This window comes from Myodes glareolus, chromosome 5 (genome assembly GCF_982192425.1).
Source record: "Myodes glareolus chromosome 5, mMyoGla1.1, whole genome shotgun sequence".
Classification (NCBI taxonomy): Eukaryota; Metazoa; Chordata; class Mammalia; order Rodentia; family Cricetidae; genus Myodes; species Myodes glareolus.
The window spans coordinates 41,457,432-41,484,501 of NC_142030.1; the positions used below are offsets into that span (position 1 = coordinate 41,457,432).

Genomic DNA, 27,070 nt, shown 5'->3' on the forward strand with positions numbered 1-27,070 from the left:
TAAATAAAAGGAGCTGAACGCATCAGACAGGATGCTGTAACGCTCAAGAGGACATTCTGACATATCTACATATAGTGAGCCTTGAACGCATAGTGCTAAGTGAACTATGGTAACTCAGGAAACTACAAAGGGTGCATGATTTCACTTATAGACACAAGTAAACTTGTAAGGACAAGAAGTAGAATGGAAGGTTCCAAGGGCTAGGAGAGATTGAGAGAGGGTCATTGTTGGATACATCCAGAGTTTCAATGTTGCAAAGTGAATACAGTTCTATACTAGTGTCCACAGCCACAATAGGAATGCATTTAATGCCACTGAAATAGAATAGATGACAGGAACCGGGACATGACTCAGTGAGAGAAAGCGCTTGCTTGCAAGGATAAGGATCTGAGTTTAAATTCCTAGCGCCAACCTAAAACATCAGGCCTGTAACCCCAACATTGGGACTTGGAAATGAATCCTGAGGGCTCGATGGTCAGCCAGCCTAGCCAAAATGGTGAACTTCTGGTCCGGTGAGTGACCTTGATTCAGGACAACGAGGCAGACAGCCATCAAGGAAGACACTTTCTCTGACCTCTGCATACATGTGGAGGATGGGGGTAAGTGGTAAACACTAAATACATGCTACCTCAATTATTTAGAGAGTCATGTGGGATTACTACTGGCTAGTCTGAAGTTCTGTGAAGACATGGGTGTGAATGAGCTGGTAGCATAAGCTCCAGTTCCCATGCATGCTAGGGCTTCACACAGGCCTTACTCCCAAGATATGACTTCTGTTTCAATGTTCAGTTTCCCCACCTCGGCTTGTTAACAACACTGCTTCTGACTCTCGTCTCATCTGTTCTCTTGCTTGTTGTTTGTCCTACTGGTATAAAGCGTAACCTTGGGATTCTAACCCAGGGCAGCAAGCATCCCCGACCTGAGGCTTTCTGTCACAGGGGTCCCCTAAAGCTTCAAGTAGGTCTCTGAAATCTTCACAACCTGTTGTCTTTAGTCCACTAAAAAAATGTAATTCTACACCGACCGTTCCAGGTACCCTAAAATACACAGACACGCATGACAGTTCCTGATTCCCCAGGCCCCACAGATTGGAGGACAAAACCCACCAAGCAGTAACCTATGTCCTAAATGACCATATGACAAAGCAAGGTGCCTACATGATTGTGACACTACTTGCTTACATTTGATTAGAATTTCCAGAGAGGAAAATAATCCCCTTCGTGAAAACTAGAAATGAATTACAATCCAAAATGAAGGTGGAAAGATTATTGCAAAATCGAATGCATTCGCTTAGCTTTCTCCGAAGCATAAACTGCAGTGTTAGAAAGAACCCTAGACTACAAAGACTTGGTCCCTAGTCTACAGCGCTGCAGAAGGAGGCAGCCCTTGAAGAGGTAGGCACTAGTGAAAAAAGGTAGGTAAGTGCAGGTATGCGTTGGTGAGAGGGGAGTTACTGGGATCCTGGCCACTCTTGTCTCTCTCTTCATTTCCTGGCTACGCTGAGTTAAGCAAGCCTGCCATTCTGTACTGTGTCACACAGGCCCATGGTCTGAGAACACAAGCCAAAGCACTTCCCTCCTTCTACGTTGTCGCTCTTGGATATTTTGTCACCGTGATGGAAAGCCAACTTGAACACCAAGAGTAGCACTTGATGAAGCAGCAAAAGGAAGCAAAATGATTCGTAATATATGCACTATAATTCAAAGCAGGAGTCAGCTAACTTTTCCTTAAAAGGGTGGGCTAATAAACATCTTAGCCTCGTAAGTCATGAATGACCAAAAATATATATAAACAGATGAGTGTGGCTATATGACAATAAAACCTTAGAGGTGAACATTGAAATCTGAGTTTAATGTAATTTTCACAGGCCATAAAATATTGTTTATTTTAATTCTTTCCAATACAAAAGCCTTTCTTACCTCACAGCCTGGGGCAATCCCTGCAAATAGCCAAATCTGGTTTACAATTCTAATCATCTACCTCTTGCTTTATATTTTTTATTTTACTTTTGGAGACATAGTCTCATATATTCCAAACTGGCCTTGAACTTCCTATGTAGACAATGCTGGCTTTGAATTTTCTAGATAACTGAGACTGGCCTTGAACTTCTAATCCTCCCAAGTGATGAGATTATAGGTATGCATCACCATGTTTGATTTATGTGGTACTGAGAATTAATACCAGGATGTCATGCATGCTCAACAAGCACTCTATAAACTGAGTTACATCCCATCCCCATCCCCACTTCCTGCCTTAGAAAACTGATTTCTCAAAATTCAGTCCACAGTTCACCAACCATCAGCATCTCCAAGAAACACGTAAGGAAGACTCAGTGGGGTGCCATCTACATGTTCTACCTCGAGAAGCACTGACATAAAGTCCACAGAGCCCCACAGGCCAGGCTGTAATCAACCTATGGACCATACCTGGACAGAGAGACGACCTGAGAAAATCCGAACCTCTCTGTGCCTCAGTTTTCCCACATGCATTATCTATAATCTCCCACAGGCATGTTGTGAGAATCCTCACTCATTCAAGTACACATACATCGATGAAAATATGAATTGTTATCATTACAAAACTGTATGTGGTTTTCATACCGATCCTTCAAAACAAGCAATATGTTTACCAAAATAGTAGAGGAAAATGGAGAAACTCACCCAAGATTGCATGTGGGTCTTGAAAGAAAGGTTAGGTTCAAATGGACAGAGGATTACAAAGTCCCCCAGGGCCCAGGTCACCACCACATATCCTTCCAAAGATCGGCTCTCTCCCTAGCCCCTCTTTAGCTCATAAACCCTTAAATATCCCCTAAGAATACCTGCCACACAGAAACCTTCAAGAATCTGTACCCCAATTTGCCCTTTAATTCCCCGAAATTTATCTTCCATTAAGATGCATATTGTTTCTTACAGCTTCTCTTTCTAGTTATAGACTGTAAATTTTCCTTCTGCTGAGTCTTGGAACCGACTGACTGTTTTTCATTATATTTGTAAGGCTCAGGGAAAAGGGGGGGAGGCCATTCCTTTATTTGAGAATTCTGACATTTATTAGCATAATAAAACTCTCTAGATGAAATTGCAGTTTTCCAGACAGTAATTTCATTTGCAGGACAACTTACAAGGAATTTATTTGAAAGCCAGGTAAAACCTAAAATATATGAGACATGCAGAAAGTGCAGACCCCAAATAAAATGAAATACATGGGTTAGCGATGGAAAATTCAGCTGTTATCTCTCACATATTAATTAGCAGTCGACAGGAACCACAGCCAGGACGTCAGGTTTTCAAGCCATCCTGGACTCCTTTCAAAGATGCTGCGGGAACTTTCTTCCAGTGTGGGGGAACTCATCCGTGGAATCCCCTGACACAGCACTACTCTGGCAGGAAGCTGCCTCTGTGCAGTTGTGGATAGCAAGGTCTTTCATCTGGACAGAGATACCCTATTTATCACGTACTTGATTGGCCAGGAGAAACTAATAATGACCACACACAAAAATTCCTTATCCCAGTTATACAGTTATACAGTTGTTATACAGTTATACAGAGGTTCAGGGAGATCCTTCCAGTTATATGAGGTTTACTGAGATTCTGTTAGTTATGTGGAGGTTTAGTGAGATTCTGCCAGTTATATGGAGGTTTAGTAAGATTCTCCCACTTACAAGAAGAGTCAGTGAGATTCAGTGACCTAAACAAGTTTACTTAGCTGGTAAGTAGCAAGATCAGAACAAAAGCGGGTCTTCTGAGTGCTAGTAGGAATAACCTAATTGAGATAGAACTTGGCTATAGTTTGGCAATACCATAGGATTCAGAAAGCAGGATCCCTCCACCAACATTTCATTTTGTTCATACAGTGGTGCAGGCTGACTGGAGGGAAGCTATGGAGCTTTAATAACCTAAAACTGGTATTACTTAATAGACTGAGGATGGTTATGGAGTCACGCGTGTGCCATCCCAGCACATAGGAGGCTACCACAGGAAGATCAGGAATTCGGGACCAAACCTGAGCTACATAATAATTTCCAAGCCTCTTCCACTACCTGGTAAGACCCTGACTCAGTCTACAAAAAAATAAAAATAAAAATAGGTATTTGTATGGTAGGTACTTAACTTGGGTTCCCAAAAGGTAAAAACTAAGTGAGACACCCACTTATCTCAGGGGTGGCATCCCAGAAGAACATCCCAGAGAGGTAAGAGGCAGAGGATGAGAGACAACAAGGGTGTCTTAGCTACTCCATATTGCATGACTGTCTCCTCAGAGACCACAGAACAGTTCCTCCAGGAGGATGAAGAAAAAAGATGTGCTTGACCTATATGAGCATGAACCAAAAGCTCACTGCAGCAACAGGGAGTAAATAAATGATGAGCTTTTTTTTTCCACTAAAAGGGGGCAGGGCTAAAAAGGGACCCAAGCATAGAGGTACATACTTATAATCCCAGCACATAGGAGGTGGAGACGGGAAAATCAGGAGTTCAAATCAGGAGTGAATTTAGGTCATGAGGCATCCGCCCCCCCCAAAAAAAAATAAAAACAAACACAAGGGTGATGACAAACAACTGGAGTAATTAGATTGAGATGTTCTAAGTCCACTGATGAAGATACGATATACTAAAAATGCTTTCTTGCCCAAAAATTCAATCTTAATCTCATCAAGTCAGGAAATATGAGATAGAGTCAATACAAAAATAACAGCAGGACACAATAAGACAAGTACAAAACACAGGTTATTTTGCAGAACCGCCCAAAGTATACAACAAATCAGGGGGTCGAATAAAGGGAGAAGGGTGTTATCTGAGACTTAAGAGAATACCAGATGCTACATGTAAATCTTGTCCAGATTCTAACAGAAGGAACTATAAAGGACGCTTTCTGGTCCTAGACCTTACTGAAGAAGTATTGATAGTTGACAGTTGCTAGGGAAGACGATCACTCCTCTTTGAAGACGTGGCCCTAGTAAGATTTCCACTATGCAATGAAAGGCCATGCCCATGCACATATGGGCATCACTAATTGTACTTTGTGAGTTATATTTTATAAATACATGATATTGGGAGTATACTGGGGTGATATGGTGGGAAGGATGGGGCAGGGGACAGTCAATGTTATCATTTTTTCATTGCATAGATGCATGAAATTCTCAAGAATAAAGAAAAACTGTTTAAAAGATAAATGAATAAAGGTCCCCTAAATACCAAGTGTGGCATTAACAGATGTACACATGAGGCTGAAGAACACAGAGAATGAGCAAACGCAGAATCAGTCATTGAAACTGACTACAACGATAGCCACGGAAGTGGGTGATGGCACAAGTAGCCAAAGAGGAGCAAAACGGAAGAGCCAAGAGATCAGGGAGAGAATGGTGGAAAATGAGAGATGCCTGACACAGCTCTCAAAGCAGGCGCAACAGTTCCTTGGTATTTCCAGAGTGCATCTATTCTTTAACTGCAACACAAACCCAGTGCTCCATGCATTATGGTATCAGTAAATGTTGCAGGGTGCTGCATTAGCACCCAAGCATTGCAGATTTCTGAGCCTGCAGTTCTGCTGTCACATCTGCTATCTCCTTGCCTGTGGCTGTAAGGGGACAAAATGATTGTGCCCAAATTAGATACCATCCGTGAGAGTTATTGAGTTATTGGGAGTGTACTCTCATTGATATGAAGAACATTTTCAGGTTAAGGAGACAGAAGAATTAAAGTGAAAACAGAGCTAAGTCTTTAAGTGAGAGCATCCTAGACAGCAAAGACCTCATCAAGTACCTAAAATCCATCCTTGGATTTATAATCTATCCCAGATCTTGTGCATATTCACATGAAACCATTACCACGATACTGCAAAACAGGAGTCGAGATATGAGAAAAGGTAGAAGGGACTTATCAAGGAAGACAGCCCAAAGTCAATCTCCTATTCTGAATGCTGAGCTTAGAAACCTTAGGTAATTCTCTCATGATAGTATCAACAAGCTCATGAACACTAGGAAAGATGCAACATCCATGTCTCCCATGTAAGTTAGTCACAAGCCTGCTTGTGATCTCGGTGACTTTATGAAGTGGTAGAGAAAATAATTTGCTAGAAACCATCACACACTGGTATTGGGAGATTTTTCAGAATGGCATTCACTCAGCAAATACTTATTGGGTGTTGACTCTATATGAATTGTAAGGTTCGGCACTAGATTGCTTTGCATTATGAAACATGATCCATTCAGTCTACGAGTTCAGCTGAGAACAGCCATGACAGACAGGCCTCAGGGAGCATCCATTATTTAGGGTTTCTGTCTTGAGCTTTGGAATGGGGCCAGTCTCACAAATGCAGTCACATTTTGTAGGTCACATTCTGGAGACTCCCTACTACCATCTGAAGAATGATGTATCTTCTAGAGGACCATGAGGCTTTGAGTTGGGATATTCTTAAGCTCAGTTCAAAATCGGGATACTCAAAGGAGTCCAAAGAGGAGGAAAACCATCATTCAAACAGCAGGTGATAATCTGGTGGGCTATCCCTCTGTCCGCAGGGCTCCTGCAGCAGCTCTCCTCCGGAGACAGTGATTATTTCCTCCTAAAGGGAAAAAGAAGAAAGGAAATCCAATTAGGATCAAGAAGAGATATAAATACTCATGGGGAATCAGCTAGTGAACTGGAGACAGAAAGACTAAGGCCAGTCATGCATCTAGCTCCCCTCACTCAACTTACCAGAAATAAAAGGAAAAATCTTTTAAGAAGAAATGCATCAGTGCTATATGAGAAAATAAGCAAGAGCACCAACAAGTAAAATTCTGAAATGATTGTTGAAAACCAGATTGTCTGAGAAGAAATGCAAGCTGTGAACAGATTGGTGACACAGCCCCCAATTAATGTTTGCCCCCATTCTTGGTGAAACTGGAGAGACTCAAAATACAGACATTTCCATACCCTTGAAAGGCCTACTCATTGTTGGTCCCAAGCCTACACCAGAAGACACTAGATTTGAGAAACAGAAATTGTCTACTCACTGATAAACTTAAGATTGAACATTGGAAGACTGTCTTATTCTTGAAGCATTTAAGGACCACCTCAAGCATAGCAGAAAAATGCTAAACTCAATAGTTCAACAGATTTCTAAGAAGGTTTATAAAGGAAACAGAGAGATGCTTTAAGAGATCTACAATATCTTTCGCAACAGAATAAGTCATCCAGGAAACAAGAGAGGGCTGTTGTAAGAAAAAAATGAGCATGCAATTGAAAACCATGGCTGCTTAAATTTAAAATATTCTCAGCAGAATAGATGCAACTAAAGAGCAATTTGGTAGACACAGGAATTATAACATCAAGAGAAAGATGCTCAAAATAGAAAATGGACTGTGAATAAGAAAAGATAATTTACAAGTAATTAACTGGAAGTAGTCTTTAAGTATATGAAAAAACACCTCAGTGTCAGTGGTCATGAGAGAAACACAAGCTTGGGCAAAACTGAGCTACAGTGTCTGTCCTTGTGATGGGAAAAACGGTCTTACATAGCTCTCACGGAACATGAATCGGTGTCATGTTTTTATATGGCAATCTGGCAGGTCTTCTATAATTAAAACGTGAATACTTTTCTTTCCAGCAATTTCAGTTCAAGGAACTGATCCTGGAAAATGCCACATATGTATCCATAGTGACAAAGTGGCATGTACGTAGTACAGAAGTCTCCGAAACACTGTTCATGACCAGGAAACTGGAAGGTGGAGAGATGGGCACAAGAGGAGAATAAGTAATTAAGCTGCACTCTACACCCATACCAGGGAATCCCTGGAACATTGACAAGTCCTGGTACATAAATTAACATGGAAAGATCTGCCAGACATATTTTTGAGACAGGTTCTCAGGAGTCACAGGTTGGCCTTAAACTCACTATGTAGCTAATGATGACCTTAAATATTTTATCCTCCTTTCTCTCCCTCTTGAGTGCTGAGATCACAGACTCACTTACACACCTACACACCCAGTTTATGCAGTGCTGGGGATCAAACCCAGGACTCTATGCTAGACAAGTGCTTTAATAACCGACCATCACTGCCAACCCCTCTAAGTACATTTTAATAACGGATAGCACCTACTGATGATGTTACAGTATTTTTTCGTCACTCTACACAATGATATCTCATTGACATCTCACTGGAATGTCACCGAATCCACCCTACTAAAGAGGAAACTGAGTCACAAAAGTCTGAGTAGTAACCCAAAGCCATGCATAACAATGACGTTAGAATTTAAACTTGACATTCTGGCTCTGGGAACCATGCCTTTAAACGCTACCTTCTGCAGTTTCTTAAACATGGGGTTGGAAGTTAAATTGCTGGGTTACATGCTGCAAAAGTTATGAAACTACTAGCCAAGCATGGTGGCACATGCCTTTAGTCCTAGCACTCGGGAGGTGGAAGCAGATGGATCTATTTGGGTTTGAGGCAAACTTGGCCTACAAAGCGAGTTCCAGGACAGCCAGTTAGTTAAACAGAGAAACCCTATCTCAAAGAAAAAAAATCATAAAGCTATGTATTCTCTTATGTGAATAAATTTTACTATCACTGCCCATCAAATAGCACATGGCACGCTAGTAATTCAAGGCAAAACATGGAATTGGGGGCCTGAAATGAATGAAGCTGACATATTAATGCAACCATGAACTAGAGGTATAATTAAAATTTAATATATTGCTGGGCGGTGGTGGTGCAAGCTTTTAATCCCAGAACTCGGGAGGCAGAGGCAGGTGGATCTCTGTGAGTTCAAGACCAGCCTGGTCTACAAGAGCAAGTTCCAGGACAGGTTCCAAAGCTACAGAGAAAAACAAATAAAAAAATAAAAGCAAAAAACAAAACAAAATTTAATTTTTCAAAACTGACCAACAGATCTCCATATGGGCCTGGATAATATCTCTGTATGGGGCTAGAAGTAAAATTGTTGATTTCCAGAATTTAAATTTGAAATAAATAAAGCCCTTGTGAGACATCTGATCTGGCCTTCCTGTATAGAATCTGCCCAGACAGAAGGACACTGACACTTTGATTGAAACATTGGTGGAGATAAGGAGCCAGAGCTGATGACGTAGCTTATTTTGAATATGAGAAAAACAAACAAACAAACACTGGGGCTCAGTGGGAAGTACCAGCTGAAGAGGAAGGCAGCCGGAGGTTTAACTCTGGATTGCAGCTGGTACCAGCCATGAGAACTTAGCCAAGTGCCTTGATCTCCCAGATCTTGATTTCCTGATCTATGAAGAGTGCTAAGGTGATCATTAACATGGGGTTCACAGTGATTATGAGGGCATGCATGCTTAGAATCCACACACTCCCTTCCTTCTCCTTATGCTGTTAGGTGGTCTTTCCAAACACAAGTAGAAATCCACTCTGACCAAGTCTAGTTCCACAGTAGTGCTCTGAGCCCAGGTGTCGCTGAATGACACCTTCTATCTCTCTTGTGTTCCTCTTTCTGTCTGTCTGTCTCTCTCTCTCTCTGTTTTTGGTGTAGTGTTACTGCTCCTGCTGTTGTTACTGTTGTTTGAGGGTTTTATTCTTGCTGTTTCTAGCTATGTAACCCAAGCTTCCCTTGAACTGGTGATTCTCCTGCCTCGGCATCCACAGTGCTGGGATGACAGATGTTTTTCAACATGCTTAGCTAAAACAGGTGATTTTCTATGTGTTTTATTTATAAGGCCAGGTGAGGCGGTATTTCTCAAGGCCTGGAATCATCTGTGGATGGTAAAAAAAAATCTAAAAGCAATACACAACCCAACAGATGCTATTACAGAAAAATCTCAGTGCAAGCAATCGCTGTGACATCTTCTACACCTGTGAAACTCAGGTAGGTTTCAGACCTGGAGTTCTTATAACCTATCGCAGAATGCCTCAGACCTTCCCTTCTTATTGATGAGGTATGAATGTCCTCTTAGTTATGACAGCTGCCATCATCTGCATTAACACAAAGGCTGCTTCTCACTATCTGTGAGACACTTGCAAGACAGCATCTTTCCTGGTGTGGGTCAACGATGGGACAAAAAGCAGAGTCCTGGACACAGGACCTCCATACTCGATGGACAGTCATAGAATGCAGTTGTGGATACAATCTTGTCAAAATCCACAAGATCTCAAAGTACAGTGTGTATTCATGTGGTTGATCTTATGCTTTGAATGTGCTCCCCAAAAGCATGGGTTCCAGGCGTAATTGCAATGTAATGGTGTTAAGGGATAGAAGCTAGAAGAGGCAATCAGGTCAAAGGGCTCTGCCTCCCCAACTAGATCAAAGCCACTATCTCAGGAATGAGTTCCTTGTTATAAGGTGAGTATGCCCCTGAGCAATGGATGTGCGTGTGTGTGCGAGGAGAGAGAGAGAGAGAGAGAGAGAGAGAGAGAGAGAGAGAGAGAGAGAGAGAGGAGATGCATGTGTCTGTATGTATATATGAGAGATGAGAGTGGTCTTGCCTGTACACACAGGCAAGTGTGGAGGCCAGGGGTGACTCTCCAACTTAATTTTCAAGACAGAGCCTCTCCCGTGAGCCTGGAACTTGCCATTTTTGCTACCATGGCTGGATCTGCCTGTCTCTAGCATCTCACTCTGACCCTAGCACAGGAGTACAGGTGTATACCGCCATGACTGGCTTCCGTGTGGGTGTTGGGGATCTGAGGTCAGGTCTCATGGTCACACAGCAAGCGCTCTACCCACGGAGCCATCTCTCATATTTGGCCCCTTGCACTGGCCCATTCTCTTGTTCTCTCTTCCTCCATTGCTTTTTCACATTTTGCCAGAAGGTGATGAAGCAAAACAAACAAACAAACAAACAAAAAAAACCCTCCTTGAGCGACAGTCCCTCTGTCTTGGTCTTCTCAGATCCAGAAACTGAAAAGAAGAGTTTCATTTCCTTACAAATTTCTCAATATGTTTTGCTCCATTGTAATGGCAAGGAAAGCAGACGACACGGAAGCTCAGTAACAGTAAGTGACCTGGTTAAGGTCACACATGTTCCAAATGGAAAAGCAAGTTCAGACAAGAAAAGTGCTGATTTTACGGTAGAGATAAGTTGTGACAGCCACACGGGTGCTACCTTCAAAGCTTCAGAGAGGTGAGAGACTAAGACAAGGACTTGGACAGAGAGCCAGCTGTCAGCTCCCATGCTGACAACAGGTACTCAAAGGAGAGAGGCCTGGGGTTACAGATGCACAAGGGGTCGAAGCGTGAGACATGAGGCTGAGGAGAAACCATGGACCCCAGAGCCTGCCCCGGACAACTTCTGGCCTCTTCCACCTGAATGTCCCATAGTTCTGAGATCCTGCAGCCTTAGGCTTAGAGCTTGCACCTGCTGCACTTGTACCAGGCTCTCTTCCGCCCAAGTTTCTGCCAATCCCATGCTCTACCAACACTTCCAAGAGGGATACCTTGTGGAAATCAATGAGGTCCGTGAGGGTGGCATGGCGATTAGGGTCCACTCCCAGAAAGCTGTAGAAGTCCCCAGAGGCATCCACAAGAAAGTGTTTGAAGCCTTTCTGTAGGCGGTAGGACAGGGTGTAACCCCAGATCTTCTCACTGACCCGGACCAGAAATGCTCCCTCGGTCATATTCTCCAAAAGGTCTTCTGCATTCTCTCGGCTAATAATTCCTAATAAAGAAAAAAAAACAGAAAGGAAAAAGGTTAAAAAGGCCTTTGTAGGCTCTGTACTTCCTAGTCCACTGCCAAGTCATCTTCCACACCATTCTTTCTGGTTCAGTTCACAGGCCAACCATGTTGTCTGGAGTATGGGAAGGGAAGAGAAAGGCCTTAAGGGTTGACTGGTCTCTGCCTGCTGTGGTAGAAATATACTGACCCAGAACAATCAGCCATGAGACTGAGGACAGCATTCCTGCAGGAACCAGACTGGAGCGTGCTTTCCTCCAAATTAAAGCACACTAATTTGGATTAATTAGGTAAGCAAGGAATTACTAATGAACTGGAATTATAGCATCTATTGATTACAAATACTAGAGGGCCTTAAAGACCAGAGTTAATGACTAGCCAGAATGATGGAGGATCATGTCACAATGACCTGGTACAGTAGATGAAACCCATAGGGAACAAGGATCCAACCTTGTGACATTGGAACACAACACTGTCCTCAAAAAAGCTTACCCTAAAATAATGCACAAGCATTATGCTTTGAGTATGCTTACAAATTTCTCCACAGCTGTCCTGGGGCATGTGCAGCCTCTATGCATGAAAGAAGCATCCACTGAACGCCTATGCACACTGAGTGCACGCTTCCTTAGTGGGACAAGTAATGAAATGCCACTTCACACCAGAACCAGAACTTCCTAAGGTGCTTCAACCTATGCCACGTGGTACTGTCACTGTATGAAGTTACTTGGAATTACTTATGCATTGACATCATAGAAATGCTTTCATAAAAGCCAGGTGGTGGTGGTGCACGCCTTTAATCCCAGCACTTGGGAGGCAGAGGCAAGTGAATCTCTGTGAGTTTAGGCCCAGCCTGGTCTGCAGAGCGTACACCAGGACAGACTCCAAAGCTACATAGAGAAACCCTGTCTCAAAAAAAAAAGGAAAAGAAAAGAAAAAAAGAAAGAAGGAAGGAAAGAAAGGAAGGAAGAAAGAAAGAAAGAAAGAAAGAAAGGAGGGAGGGAGGGAGGGAGGGAGGGAGGGAGGGAGGGAGGGAGGGAGGGAGGGAGGGAGGGAGGAAGGAAGGAAGGAAAAACCAAGTATTTGGTGGATCAAACTCTAGCAATCAGGGAGATAGGAAAAGGAGAGAGAGCCAGAAGAAGATTTGTCCCCACTCTAAAGGATCTTCTGACAAAGCCTTAACGTCTCCAATGCTCTTTTGTTGTATGAGGTCACTTGGTCCTTTCCTGGGCCATCCTGGCTCCCGAAATAATCACACAGAAACTATATTATTTAGATCACTGCTTGGGCCATTAGCTCTAGCTTCTTATTTGCTAACTCTTACATCTTAATTTAACCCATCTCCATTAATCTGTGCATCACCACAAGGTCGTGTCCTGCCAGCAAAGTTTCAGCACGTCTGTCTCTGGTGGCGGCACCATGGCTTCTCCCTCACTCCACCTCCTTTCTCCCAGCTTTCAGTTTAGTTTTCCCCACCTACCTCTATTCTGCTCTGCGCAGGCCCAAGACAGTTTCTTTACTAACCAATGGTATTCACAGCATAAAGAGGGGAATCCCACATCACTCTTTGATATTTATGTGATTATAACCCAGATCTATTCCACAGGTACATTATGGCTTCCAAATCCAATAAAAAGTTCCAGATGTTTTTTTTGGTAGATTGGTTGTTTTCTGATCCTAGCAATAGTTGTGCGTTTGGTGGGTCTCCTGCTGTTTTAAAATAACAGTGAATTATATGTAACACATCCCCCTCTGCACACCTACTTGCCTACTTGACAAGGGTCACACCCTTTAGGTCCCCTGTGCCTGAGGTAGGGGACGTGGGCTCACACTGCCAAATACCCCTTTTAAAGGCAGTCAACATGCTTGAGAGCTACTGTTCACATCCTCAAGCAGGATTCAGAACAAAGAGCAATCAAGCTGCCTAGCTCTCCCAAAACAGGCAAACTAGAAGGGGGCTATTGGTGAGGAGGAGGAAAAAAAGATCCTAAGGCAGGAGGTATCCTGTTATGGTCTCTGCTTCTGTGATAAACACTGTAACTTGAGAAGGAAGATGTCTTTTTTGGCTTAGCTACAGTCCATCACTGAGGGAAGCCAGGACGGGAACTCAAGGCAAGAACCCAGAGGCAGAAAGCCAACAAGGAGGCATGGACAGGTGCTACGCACTGGCTCGGTCCCTGCGATTTGCTCAGCCTGCTTTCTTATACCACCAAGAACCACCTAACCATGGATGGTTGGACCTTGTTCTATAAATTTGCTTACCTGGCAATCTGACGGAAACATCTTCTCAATTGAAAATCCTCCTCACAGATAACTAGAACTAGTGTCAAGTTGCAAAAAAAAATAATAATAAAACAAAACAACTAACCAGGACAGGGGTATATTAGAACACAAACGGCAAACGATATCAAGGTATAACGTGAAATAATGGGGAGGGAATTTTAGGTGAGTAAAGAGATGTTAGGGTAGGGCAAAGAGGGAAGTGGTGGAGAGCTAACTAACACTAATGATGTTTTAAAAGGACATAAGAAAACCTATTTTGTATTTCTTACTACACACACAAATACACACACACACACACACGCAAGCACACACACATAAATGAGTTTAATTGGAACTACCCTACATAAGGGATAATGCTCCTCCAAGAAGCCACAAGTTGCCAAATAGAAAGCCCCGTCAGGGCTATCCAGGAAGGTCCCAACACAGGGCAGGCTGTGATCAGATGTGGCAAGTAAATTCCCTTACCTGCTGAGCCATCTCACGACCTGCTAATTACTAGTTTAAACTAGAACATAAAGAGTATGCCTATTTACAGGGTACCATGGGGTTATGTGACATCTTTATATGAAAGTGTCACTGGTAAGAAGATTATGTGAGTTTATTTAGTCATTAATAGGAAAGTAAGATGAGATTGTTTATCAAAACGTTCAAGTTAGGGGATAGTAAGATGACTCAGCAGTCAAGAGTGCTTTCTGCTCCTGCGGATTACTAGAGACTGTTTCCCAGTGACTCACACTGCCTTAAACTCCAGTTCCAGAGGGATCCAATGCTCTCCTCCCTGGGCATCCATACACACATACATACATACACACATACATACATACACACATACATACATACACACATACATACATACATACACACATACATACACACAGAGAGAAAGAAACCAGTGGGCTCCATCCCTAGCACCACACACACTGGATTTGATGGCATAAGTCACAAGTCTATAACTCCAGCCTTTAGACCATGGAACCAGTCATGGGATTCCAATTCCAGCTAGTCATTTATTCTGTGCTGCTTACTGATGGTCCAAGTTCCAGACACATTCCTGGACACGAGGAAAGCAGAAAGAGACTGAGTTATGTGCCAAGGTCTCACAGCTAGTGAGTGGCAGAGGTAGGACAGAGGAACAGTCTGTCTGTCAGTCAATCTATTCTCCCCAGGTATAACCCAGAGCCTCCCAAACAGAAAACTGGAAGATTGTTGAGCAAAGTGTGGATTACCATAGCATGACCAGTTCCTACCCCATGAAGACCCAACCAGGAAGTACATGAGGCCTCTCAGCTGGCTGAGTTCAACTCGAGTCAGGCCCAGGTCTCTAGGCACAGTCTGATAGGAAGGCTAACCACCCTTGAAGACACAATGCCCTGAGGGTGTAATGTGGAGAAGAGACAGCAACGAGAATCTACAAATAAGAAACTGTATCCATCTTTGAAGTTTTTCCAGAACAGATAGACTCACTACCTTCGACCGGGAGGTTAAGTTCAGTAACACCCATGTATTTGAGAAAGGGTATTCCAAGATCCATATCCTTTATATAACATAGCTCGGTATGTGCATATAACCTGCGAAATCCCTCTGCAATGGGTGTTTTAAGTCATCTCTAGGTGGCTCATACTATCTGACACAATGGCATATTAGGCAACAATGACAACAATAAGTCTGTACATGTTTTATATAGATGAAACCTTTGTAGAATAACTACATTTCCATCCTCAGTTGATTGAATCCATGGATCCAGAACCCACAGACATGGAGATCATACAGGACATATTAAGTGAAAAAGTATCAGGGGCTCATGAAGGCTGTGATCACAGCAGGAAGAGGAGTGCTGTTGCTACCAAGTGCGACACAAACCCAGCTGATCCTGTTCTCATTTACACAGTTCAAATGCCACGGCTACAGTAATAAACTAAAGCAAGCAGCCTCCGTACCTACATGAACTGTTAACGGGAATGACAGAGAAGGGGTTCGCCTGAATCTCCCCGCAGGTAAAGCAGAGTCCAACAACTACAGCGCCCTTTATTGGGCATCGCTGGAAAATGATAGGGACACTATAGGACAACAAGCCCTTCCTTGGAGTCGCCTCTCTGCCCAGGGTTACTGACTGCTGCAGAAGGACATTGTAAGAGCAGGGGTGTGTGCTGAGTTCAAAAACAAGCCAAGTTCACTCCGCCTTCCCACCAGCAATGCCTTTCTGTCCCAAGGCTGGTATTTGCAGTTAGCACGCCAGTGAAGGGGGCCAGCAGCATCCACCTTCCTCTATTGCCGCATCTCAATACAGACCTTAAGTGAACACAGTCTGACACCATCAACTCTTGCCCCAAATCCCATCTGGATGCTCTCAAACACCATGTGTAAATTGTCCACTACCAACATATTTGCTCAGCAAAAGGAGAGCACGTCTTAGTCCCAAAACTTGACATGCTCGGATAGACCCATAAATCTGACAGCTAACACAGTCTCAAACCCAACTCAGGTCTCCATCTCTTCCTCAACCCCAATTCCATCCTTGGAAATCATTAGCTGGGAACTGAAGCCACCCAAGTAACCAAATGAGCTCTTTTTATTTCTGTCAGTGCTTCGCTCTGAGAAAGAAAGACGTGCAGGCAGGCCGGCTGCCCTGGTTCCCGTTTTATGAGTCTCCATTTATCTAACGTGCATATTTCCTAAAGCTTTTGCTGCGGCTTCGCCTCACCGGCTGACAACTCCCCTATTACTGCTCAGCTATTTCTCATTCATTTTTGTGCCTTTCCTTTCTTATTGCCACACTTTGCAGACAATATCATTAAGGAGGCTGGCGTTATTAAGCTCTTCATTCTCAACGGTTTCTCAAAGCATCTGAAAGCCACAGAGATTGTGATGAATGTGTTCAAATGCCTTCAGTTTTTTTTAACCTCCCAATGAAACTGAACCACGGCTAACTGCTGAGACAAGGGTTTCGGCGGACAGCCTTTCTGGCTCTAGCTATATTTATGCTCAAGAGGGAATATTGTCCGTGACTGTTCACAGCTGATGTGCCAGGTTCTAATCACTGAGGTCACTGTGCAGGTTAGTGTTCTGTCTCTGCAAAAAGCACCTTAGGTGGTCAACACAGAAAAGGACAAGGTTTGCTTATGGTCAAGCAGACTAACTTTAGGCCTCTGGAGGAGGAGCTAAAAATGGCACAGGGTTGCATTAAGGACCTTAAGAATGGCACAGGGTCGCATTATCATTTAAATTCATAGGGCATTTTCCTCATGAACTTTCAAGTTGTCCCTGATTTCATTTTTTCGTACTTTCACAAATTCCCTTGAGATTTCGTTGCTTGTTCTTCAGCCTGACTTGGACGTCAGCAATTGTTCAGGCATGCATACTTTTGAACTCATAATCCTCATGTCAGCCTCTTGAGTTCAATTCCAAAGGTAGACATGTACTCTGAATGTGTGATGGTTTGTCAACACAATTTAATAACGTTGGTGTTAAAATGGTTAATACAAGAGAATATAAGAAACAGTAAATACCTCATGTGAATATTCAAAACAGTATTTTGATTTATCTAGTAGAGAGGTAATAAAGTAGGATAATCAGCAATAAAAAAAGATGGTATGGGGTGGAGGAACATGCTCATCTCCTGGGGAGGAATCCAAAGACAAGTGACAGGCCCCCACCCATAACCCGGTTTAAAGTCACACTCCCAATAGCCTCTTTAGATTCATCCACCTTCTAAGCACCGGGTGGTGACCAAGTTAATGGCCTTTATCACACGGATCTTGGAGACAATGCACATCCAAATTTTTGAACATGACAAAGAGTGACAGCCACCACTTACCCAAATGATTTCTGAGGCTGGCTATGTATTCTGTGTAGCACTTATGCCAACAGGATAGATCGGTGGAAGGCGTGAGTACGTGTGTCCTGTTAGTCTTGTAACCCACCTAACGGCTTCCAAAAGCAGAGAGCAGGCAGTCCTGCCTCGAATCTGCTGGCAAAGAAACGGGGACCTTCCTTTGCTTTCTCTCTATGCAATTTCAACAGTGTAGATTATGTCTACACCTGCCCTGGCCAGTTCTAAGACAGTCCAGTCCAGTACTCCATTTACCAGCCCACAGTGATTGGTTTAGGTGTGATCATATAAATAAACTGAAGACTACAAAGTAGTCATCTGGGAACAATACTGGGAATGCTGAATGAAAGCACGCCTCTCTGCTGCTGCCTTTAAACTTGGAAGAATGTAGGCCTGGCACCTTAAACAATGGCTGCTTCGGAATGAAAGCAATGGTGAACAATGGGGCTCAGTGGCAGAGTGGGGCCAGTGGTTGAAGCATACTTATCAGCATATATATCAGGTTCAGGCTGAAACTGGACCCAGCTGTGTGTGGGCTTCGCAGTCATGTGAGCTGAATTTTTTTTTGAGGTGGGGGGTATGTTGCTGTGTATCACCTGCAACTGAACATAAGTCTCATGAGGATTCTGGGGAGGGTGAGCCCTTTTGCTTACTACTTATGGGTAACACGAGTAACCAAGTAGTTGTTTATTTCTTTGCTTTCAGACAGACTAATTTGGCACAAAGTTTAAGGACGAAAAGTCTAGAGTTTTATCAGCTGCACTTCTAGTGAATGCCCTCTGCTGGGAAACAGCATGGCAGAAGAACAGAAGTCAAATTTGTACATGCACATGAGATCACAAGACAAGGCAGGATGCCTGGGGTGGGAGCCAGCCTTGCTAGTTCTCTGAGTACTACACACCTCCCTCCTGAGGGCTATGCACAAAACTTCCCCCTTTCCCGGCTCTTTCCCTGATGAATACTGACACAGTAGAGGCCAGGGCCCCAGCACTGTACTGTGCAGCCTCTGCTACACTTGTTATAACCTGGACAGAGCCCTGTGTCTCTGACTTTTATAACCACTTGCTGTTATAAGCCTGCTATATCTTAATTTATTGTCTGATGATGTGGGCTGATCAAATGGCTCCCCAGTTCTCCCTTTTCCAATTCTTCCCCTATCCCCACCACTTTTCCCACCCAACTTTATGTTTTTTGTCTTGTTTTTGCTTGTTTGTTTTTATTTCTATAAATGCCCTAACACAGGGAGCCTGCTTCCCAATGTCCCTGTTCACGCAACTCAACAACCCCAAGCACTAGCTTTACTGTGTTTTATGAGTTTTACTGTGATTTTTACCTAAGAACTTTGCTGACTGCATAAAACTCAACACACTTCAGAAGTTCTCTAAGGGAGAGGGGAAGCATCAACCTCAAAAGAACCCACCTGCCCCAGGCAGAAAAGAGCATGACAACCAAGGCAGTCCCCCAGCCCAGTACAACTGATGGCCCCCTAAAGACACAACCATCTCTGCTGTGGAGTACTAGCTACATTTGTGTTACACTTGTTTATGCTGTGGAACATACTGTTTAATGATGAAAAGTTTTCTGAATTATTTTATGTTTCATTTGTTGAGGTCTGTGAAGCTGTGCTACTTTGCCTGTCTAAAACACCTGAACAGCCAATAGCAAGGCAGGAGAAAAGATAGGTGGGCTTGGCAAGGCAGAAAAGGAACAGAAATCTGGGAGGAGAAGATGGAGGAATTAGCAAAGGAGGAGAAGAAGAGGCAAGGGGCCAGCTGTCCAGCTACATAACCAGTCACGGAGCAAGAAAGAAAGATACATAGACCAAAGAAAGATAAAAGCCCAGAGGCAAAAGGTAGATGGTATAATTTAAGTTATGGAAAGCTGGCTAGAAACAAGCCAAGCTAAGGCCAGGCACTCATAAGTAATAAGTCTCTGTGTGTGTTTATTCAGGAGCTGGGTGGCAGACACCCAAAGAATAAAAGAGCAAAAAGAGTAAAAATAACAACCAACAATGTATCTCTTCTACCTCAAGATGTCCAGAACCTATAAGGAACTGATCCTTATCACTGTGTTTCTTGAGGAGACTTCAGAGTCTGTTTCCTCACTGATGAGATGGTAACATGGTCGAATGAACAGCAACATGGTGAAAAGTTCCTCAGAGACTGAAACGAGATCCCCTGAGTGGGAACCCCTCCAGGTTCATTTACCATCAGGGTAGCTTGAGGCCAGTGACTTCAATTCTTTGGACTTCCATTTCTTCATCTATGCAATAGCATGGCCAGCACATGGTGATGTTACAAACATGGACTAAATGAATGTATGTGGAGCTTAAAGAATGGCGTACTGTGAGCTCTAGGTACCAAATGGTTAGTATTATTTGTCAAGTTGGGAGCATAGGCCCCAGTCCCTCGCATCTTTCCCAGCCCCCAGGCCTGGTCTGAACTCCAAATCCCAGCAGGCCACTCTCTGGAGTATTTAAATGAGTTCCCAAAAAAGGAACACATGGTCCCTTTTCCTTTCTCCTGGTGGGCACTTTCAAGCGGCTTCCCGGTTCCCACTCGGGGCCACCCGAGAGCACAGAACTTCCATTAAACCTGGATATTTCTTAAATTGGCTTGTTTTGATTTGGCTTGATTGGGAATTTTGCATAAGCAGGAAGCTTGTGTTAGGAAATATTCCTAACATTTTGGAGGTCCCACTGAGAGAGGACAGGCCCTTTCCATGTGGCAGGCCACATGTTAAAAGGCCCCTAGTCTACAATCTTGAGTTCTCCATGTCACGCTTAAAATCAGCTTCTGGACTACAGCGGCTGCGTCTTGGTGGGTCCCCTTTTTTGTCTATGCTATAGGGTTTTTGGGAACCCATTCATACTTATTTTTGTTGTCTTTAGATTCCTGCTGAAGGAGTGAGCTCACGCCAGGAATTCGATTCCCAGGGGCAGTCAAACCCGTGGGACCAGGCTTGGCTGAGGTGGAGATCTGTTTGCCTTGGGACGCGGGGCATTCAATCTCCGCGGCCCCTTTTGGACCTAAGAGCCATTTTGACGGACATGCTGAAGTGGACTTAGGCCATGTGCTTGGGCATAGACTCTAAAATGGGCACCTACAGTTCAAAGACAGGTCTGCTGTTGCTCCTGTAAGGCCTCTTACAAAAATCTTTTTAAATGGAGCCTGTCTGAAACAGATAAACAGAGCATACAAATGTCCATGGTTTTTGGTCTCTGTGCTCTCACCCGCCTCCATTAGTAGCCAGTGTCACACAGCACCATGCTGCCAGAGGCACTGGCCCCTCCCCCACTCCCTTAAGCCCACACTTCCCAACCCCCTCCTGTGGAGCAACATTCTTTCCCCTCCCTTTTCCAATTCTGAGGTTCAAGGTCAACTTCCACCTTCCCCCCCCCACCCCCTATCTTACCTCACTGCTCTTCTGGACTTCTGTGTACTGGGCTAGCCACTCCCATTCTCCATTGTCTCTTCCAAATCTCTCTCAGATAGAAAAGTGGCTAGGTTCCTTTTCTATTAATCCTTCTGCTTACCCATTTTATCTCTCAGTCAGTACCAGATATTAGGAAAGAGTTAAGAAAGGTTGAGGAGGGTCCCCAAACTCCTATATGAAAATTGGTGAAAATGGCCTTTAAAGTTTTTAATGCCCGAGAGAAATCAGTTGAGTCTTCCCGACAGACAAAGCTACAACAATCTACAGGCCCAGGCCTTAGCAGCTGTCCTAAGGTCACAGGAAGGGGGACCACAGAGCTCTATCAAATGTGGCCTAAATGGTCACATGGCACAATATTGCACTACACCTGCTCCGAGGTTGTACCCTATCTGCCAGCAACGTGGACACTGGAAATCACAATGCCCCCATGCAGGCTTGTCCTCTATGCCAAGCCACGGAGGGCTGGCCTCATCAACATCAGCAAGTGAAACTATGCCAGCCTTCAAAGGTCTCAGCCTTGCAGAGGATTGACACTGCCCAGACTTGGTATATTCCATAGCCCTGCCTAACCAAGCCTAAAGTGTAGCTGCAGGTAGTGGGTAAGTATTCTTACTCGGGCCTTAGGTTTCCCTCACCAATTTCAGCTATGGGGGTAGATGGAACCTGTTCCTCCCAACTTTAAACTTTGTCACTGCCCTGCATTCTTGCAGGACAATTTTTCTCTCATTCTTTCCTAGTGATACCTGCTTGCCCAGCACCTTCACTGGATCGAGATATCCTTAGCCGCTTCCCCAAAGCGTTGTTCCGCTTCTTGGAGCCCCTTTTAACCCCACCCATCTCCAAGATTCTATTTTGCAGGTTCACTCCTCCTGCCAGACGTGTGCCCAGGCCAACCCACAAGAGGTTCTCTACATATGTCAGCTTCACAGATACCAACTGGACAAAGATGGGCAGGTTAATTTCACCCATAAGCCTACTTATAAAAAACTCCGTTATCTCTTAACACTTGTGGACACTTTTACAGGATGGATAGAAGTATTTCCGGTCTCCAGGGAAACAGCAGATGTGATGGCTCAGGGTCATGGAGCTCATGTCAGAAGCTCTCAACATCTCCTGGACAATGGGACTCATCAAACAACAACTAACCAAGCTCTCCATTGAACTCAGGTTATCTTGGCCCTCACCTCAGGGCCACCCCACGTTCCCCTATGGGCCTGAGCCCTTTTGAATTACTTTACAGCAGGCCCTTTCTCCTTAACCATCACCTCCCAGTTCAAACTCCTCCGCTGGCTGGGTACCTACCCTACCTCTCCCTTTTATCGTCCCTTCTCTGTTCACACGCTGACAGTTGTCTTCCTGCCCCCACACCAGTGGACCCTAAAGCCCCTAAACCTGCCCCACTCTTCCAGGGGACAGAGTTCTCCTCAAACAACTAACTCCTAGGTCTCTCAAACCTCAATGGACAGGACCTCACACAGTAATCCTCACCACCCCTTCGGCTGCCAAATTCTTGGGACACCCATGCTGGTACCATATCTCCAGGCTCAATGGGCACCTACTCAAGACACTTGGTCTGTCCAGCAGACAGGACCTTCCACCCTCCTGTTTTCCAGGATGCCACAATGTCCTACCTGCTCCTCATTCTGGCACACTCATCTTTAATAATAACAATTTTTTTTTCCTAGACACCTGCCTTCTCATCTCCCCCAAGGAACAGATGCTTGCCATCTCCGGGATGACAGTTCATGGGATGCCTCTCCAGCCACACCTCTCGCTGAATGTGAACACCTAGCTCTCCCCTTCTCCATGTTGCCCCATGCCCACAGGAAGTAGCCAAGTTTGAGTCTACACCCTTTTTTCCAAAGAGAGCCTAAATGTTTGTCATAATTAACACTCCAATTTTCTGTCATCCCTATATACAAAGAATCTGGAATGTCAAGTTGGGAATGTAAGCCCGAGCCCCCAGGCCTGGTCTGGACTCCAAATCCCAGCAGGCCAGGGTTTTTAAATGAGTTCCCAAAAGAGGAACACATGGTCCCTTTTCCTTCCTCCTGGTGGGCGCTTTCGTGTGGCTTCCTGGTTCCCCCTCGGGGCCACCCGAGAGCACAGAACTCCCATTAAACCTGGATATTTCTTAAATTGACTTGTTTTGATTTGGCTTGATTGGGAATTTTGCATCAGCAGGGAGCTCACGCTAGTAAATACTCCTAACATTATTACCTACTCCCTACAGCCATATGAGGAATAAATGAAGTATTGGATAGCCAATGTATATTTGATACAGTGCTCAAAGTAAATATTCAGAAAACTATTGAAACATAAAAGTCATCATACTCCCACACATGCGCCTAGACACAGTCCCGGAGATACAGTCCAGTGCATGCTTGAGAACAAGGGGTCACACATCCACTGACCTTGGAAGTCACTGAACTAAATAATGCTTCTTTGTCTTTCAGGTCCATAGCCCCATATCCTATGCAGGGCTTGGGAGCAGAGCCGGCACTAGAATTATAGACAGCTAAAAGGAAAGTCAAAGCCTTAGGGACGCCAGTCCAATCTGCTTTGCTTAAGCAGAAATAATATTGTGTTTTGTAATCCCTTTTGGGGCTATCTAACCAATGCAGACTTTCAGGGAAGGAATGAAAACAAGTCCTTTCTTCCTCAGTGGGAACACCTCAAACAAAAATGTTAGAAGAAGCTGAGAGCACAGCTCAGTGGCAGAATGTTTGCCTAGCCTGCGCAAGGCCTCAGATTCAATCTCCAGAACTACAAAAACAAAGAAAATGGGTCATGTGACCCGCTCTTGCTGCCTTTAAAAGTTTTGCATTTGGGGTAAGAACTGGTGGAAGATTTTTCTTTTTCAAATTCTGCTCAAGAGAGGGAAGCCCTTTGACATGCATGCCAGCTCTCTAAACGACCTGTGTTATACCATGGCTTTCAGAAAAGACTTCAAAATGATGATCATAACAAAAAAAAGCTTTGGTTTGTTGTGGGTTTTTTGTTTGTTTTATTTTGTCTGTTTTTGAGAAGGAAGGCGAAATTAGTAGCATCTTCCTTTGGTGTAGTCACATGATGTCATCGTTTACTTCTTATCTGAGTGATGAGGCTGGTTTTCAGTGTGCAGCCTTCAAGTCCCCTTGCTCCATTCCAAAGGCCACCACGTTTATTACCTACAAGCAGTAGCACTGATTTGCAAAACTTAATACTTGTAGCCTTCGAACCAACCAGATGTTGTTATTGTCCCCAGCTCCAGCTGATTGCTTCGTGTAAATTTTAAGTGTTTGAGCTTATTAAGTTTCAAACCCTGAGCAAAAGGTCAAGGTGTCTATTTAACATATCAAAGCTGACCTGGTTTTCCCAGCAACCCTCAGATCCTCCCTGTTACAGGGATCCTCCAGGTTGGCATACCCCACCCCCAACCCTAAGCTTCTTCAGCCCAAAGGCTGCCCTTCTCTGTATAATCCAGTCATTTCAACTACTTTTCTGGGCCTCCAGGTTACTGTACCTGGTTCCCCTCTCTCCCCTCTCCCTGCCCCCACCTTTCTCCCACATGGTCTAGCTCAGTCTGATCACGTCCATGCTGGACCTTCCCACTCGTCTGTAATAAACTTTGACTCTGGCTATCCTCTCCCACATATCCACAGTAAACTTTCTCCTGCATCAGACCTAAGAGCAGCCGTGTCCTTCCTTTTTAACTCCTTTTTTTTTTTTTCATTCATCTGGTGCCAAAATCCGGGACCAATCATGGTTCCTTTCCTTTCTGTTTCTTCTCATTCTGAGTTCTTAGACCTCAGCAAGCCTTCCTGGCTCTATTCGGGAGCAGAAATTTTCCCCCAACGCCTCACTCCAGGTTCTTTCCCACCAGTCTTGGAAACTAAAGGCAAGCACCTCTCGGTCCGGTCTCAGCACAAGCTGGGCATTCCCACAGAGCTGATCAAACTCTGCTAAGGGATCCATAACAGTTCTGCTCTGCAAGGTCATAGATCAGGTAGAGTGAAAGGCAGGTTGTACCAAAAGCAAATCTCTGTAAGGGTTTATAAACCCAAAGAGGACAATCTCTATAATCCCAATACCCATACCTAGGTAGCAGAGAATTCAAGGAGGAACAAAATATTCAGAAAAGACTAAATAAAATCCCGGGATTACTGTTGGGGAAAGATTGGGTCGGTTTCTCCAGCTTTCTGGGCCTCTTGGTGGTCACCTGTAAAGGGATGTCCATGTCCAGTTCAGGAATCATTGACAGTGGTGTGACATGATGTACAACAAACTACACAGTGTAAGTAAAACAGTAGGGACTCCATGGAGGTGGAGCATTAGAAGAGTGGGCAAAGGAAAGCCATCCTAACTTCCAGGCTCCCTGGAGACCGCACTGTCTACAAAGATGGGGAATGCCAGCTCCATACTTTGTGCTTGTACGAATAAGCTCCATGCCAGTAACATATTACCTGAGTGAAATTATCCCTGTTTAAACTAGGGTGAGTCCACACTTGGGACACACTCCCAGATCTGAGCAGAACTCAACAGGACTCACTTACCAATGCCTCGCTCATCATCAACCACATTGCCCTCTTCTGCGCCAAGCCGCAGGGGCAGTAGCCAGGCCGCTATGCATCATTGCCGAGACAACAAACCATGGAACGTATTTTAAGCCTTTTCTAGAAGTAAAGCTAAGAAAGAGGGATGTGTTCCGAATGAGCCGATGTTCAGACAGAGAACACTCAATAATGTCAGACGCACACTGAAGTCCAAAAATAGCTTCTTTCCCAGAGCCAAGCTTATGTGCTGGCAACTTCTCAGGAAAAAAACTTCAAGGCTCTCATAATTCTTGGGACACGGCAATGAGCAAAGGAAAAGGGGATTGCTTTCCTGCTACTCTTTTTCACAGAGGATTGATTAAGCTCCCTGGTGGATCCCAGGGTGGTGACAATCTCCATTCCACTTGTCCTCCCATCTGTGCTCTGGGCTCATTTCTCTACACTGTATTTCCTTGGCGTGGTGGAATCCCTTCTAATAGCTGATCCTATACTCCAAGACACACTAGTACTGGCACTCCCATGTGGCTCCTTTGGGGGACTAGGCATCTTTGTTGGTTTGATTTGCATAGGTACCCTGTGAAGCGCATTTATAATGTCAATTTCCCAGAGTTTAATGACACAGCTAAGATCAGAGAAGGGCCCTGTATCTTGAGATCCCTGAGTGTCCTGCTGTTTGGATTTCACTACAATACATTTAAATGTCTGAGAAAACAAGTGAACTATAAATCACAATCATCATTCTCAACCTGCATCAAAATCCTGCTGAAATGACTAGGAATGCCTCGCTCAGGGAAAGAGAATAATTATGCCTCAGTTGTAATATATTTCACTGTTGCCTCAAATTCTTCCTAACTCACTATGTCTATATCATTTGATATATGATGTTTAAGTCTTCTACAAGAAAGAAGAAGAGGAGGAGGAAGAAGAGGAAGAAAAAGATGGTGGCAAAGTGTGGCTAGCAGTATGGAGCAGAATCAACAGCATAACTGGTCCTAAGCCTAGACTCTAAGAAACTGATGCTGCCCATCATTCTCTTCCACCTATGACAAGAGCTCATCATCTATGACAAGAGCTTATCTAAGTAGACCCAGTGCTCCCAGAAGATGAGACCTACATGAAGTAGGACTTCCCCCACTAAGATACCCAGCCACCAAATGCTAGCGGGGTTAACAAATTGGTACAGGCTACCAGTGGACTGATTAGCGCTCTCTCTCCTCTCTCTCTCTCTCTCTCTCTCTCTCTCTCTCTCTAGAAAATGGTACAGAAGTCCCTCCTGCCTTTCAGGAAATCTCCATGTTGGGAAGGAAGTTGGGACCTTCCAGCTTTTCCTGACTTCAACATTTTAGAATGAACAAAGTTACACACACAC

The 27,070-nt window shown here is 44.2% G+C and overlaps 1 protein-coding gene across 1 annotated transcript in view; it reads right to left on the reverse strand.

Annotated features, from left to right (window-relative positions):
• Positions 1-4,543: 4,543 nt before the first annotated feature.
• Positions 4,544-27,070, reverse strand: part of Sh2d4b (SH2 domain containing 4B) — an 82,835-nt gene continuing 60,308 nt past the window's right edge. The window contains exons 7-8 of the mRNA XM_087906278.1: positions 11,387-11,607; positions 4,544-6,558 (exon numbers count right to left, since the gene is read on the reverse strand). Coding sequence (XP_087762404.1) covers positions 6,466-6,558; positions 11,387-11,607 — 314 coding nt within the window. The 3' untranslated portion in view covers positions 4,544-6,465. The remainder of the gene's footprint in view (positions 6,559-11,386; positions 11,608-27,070) is intronic.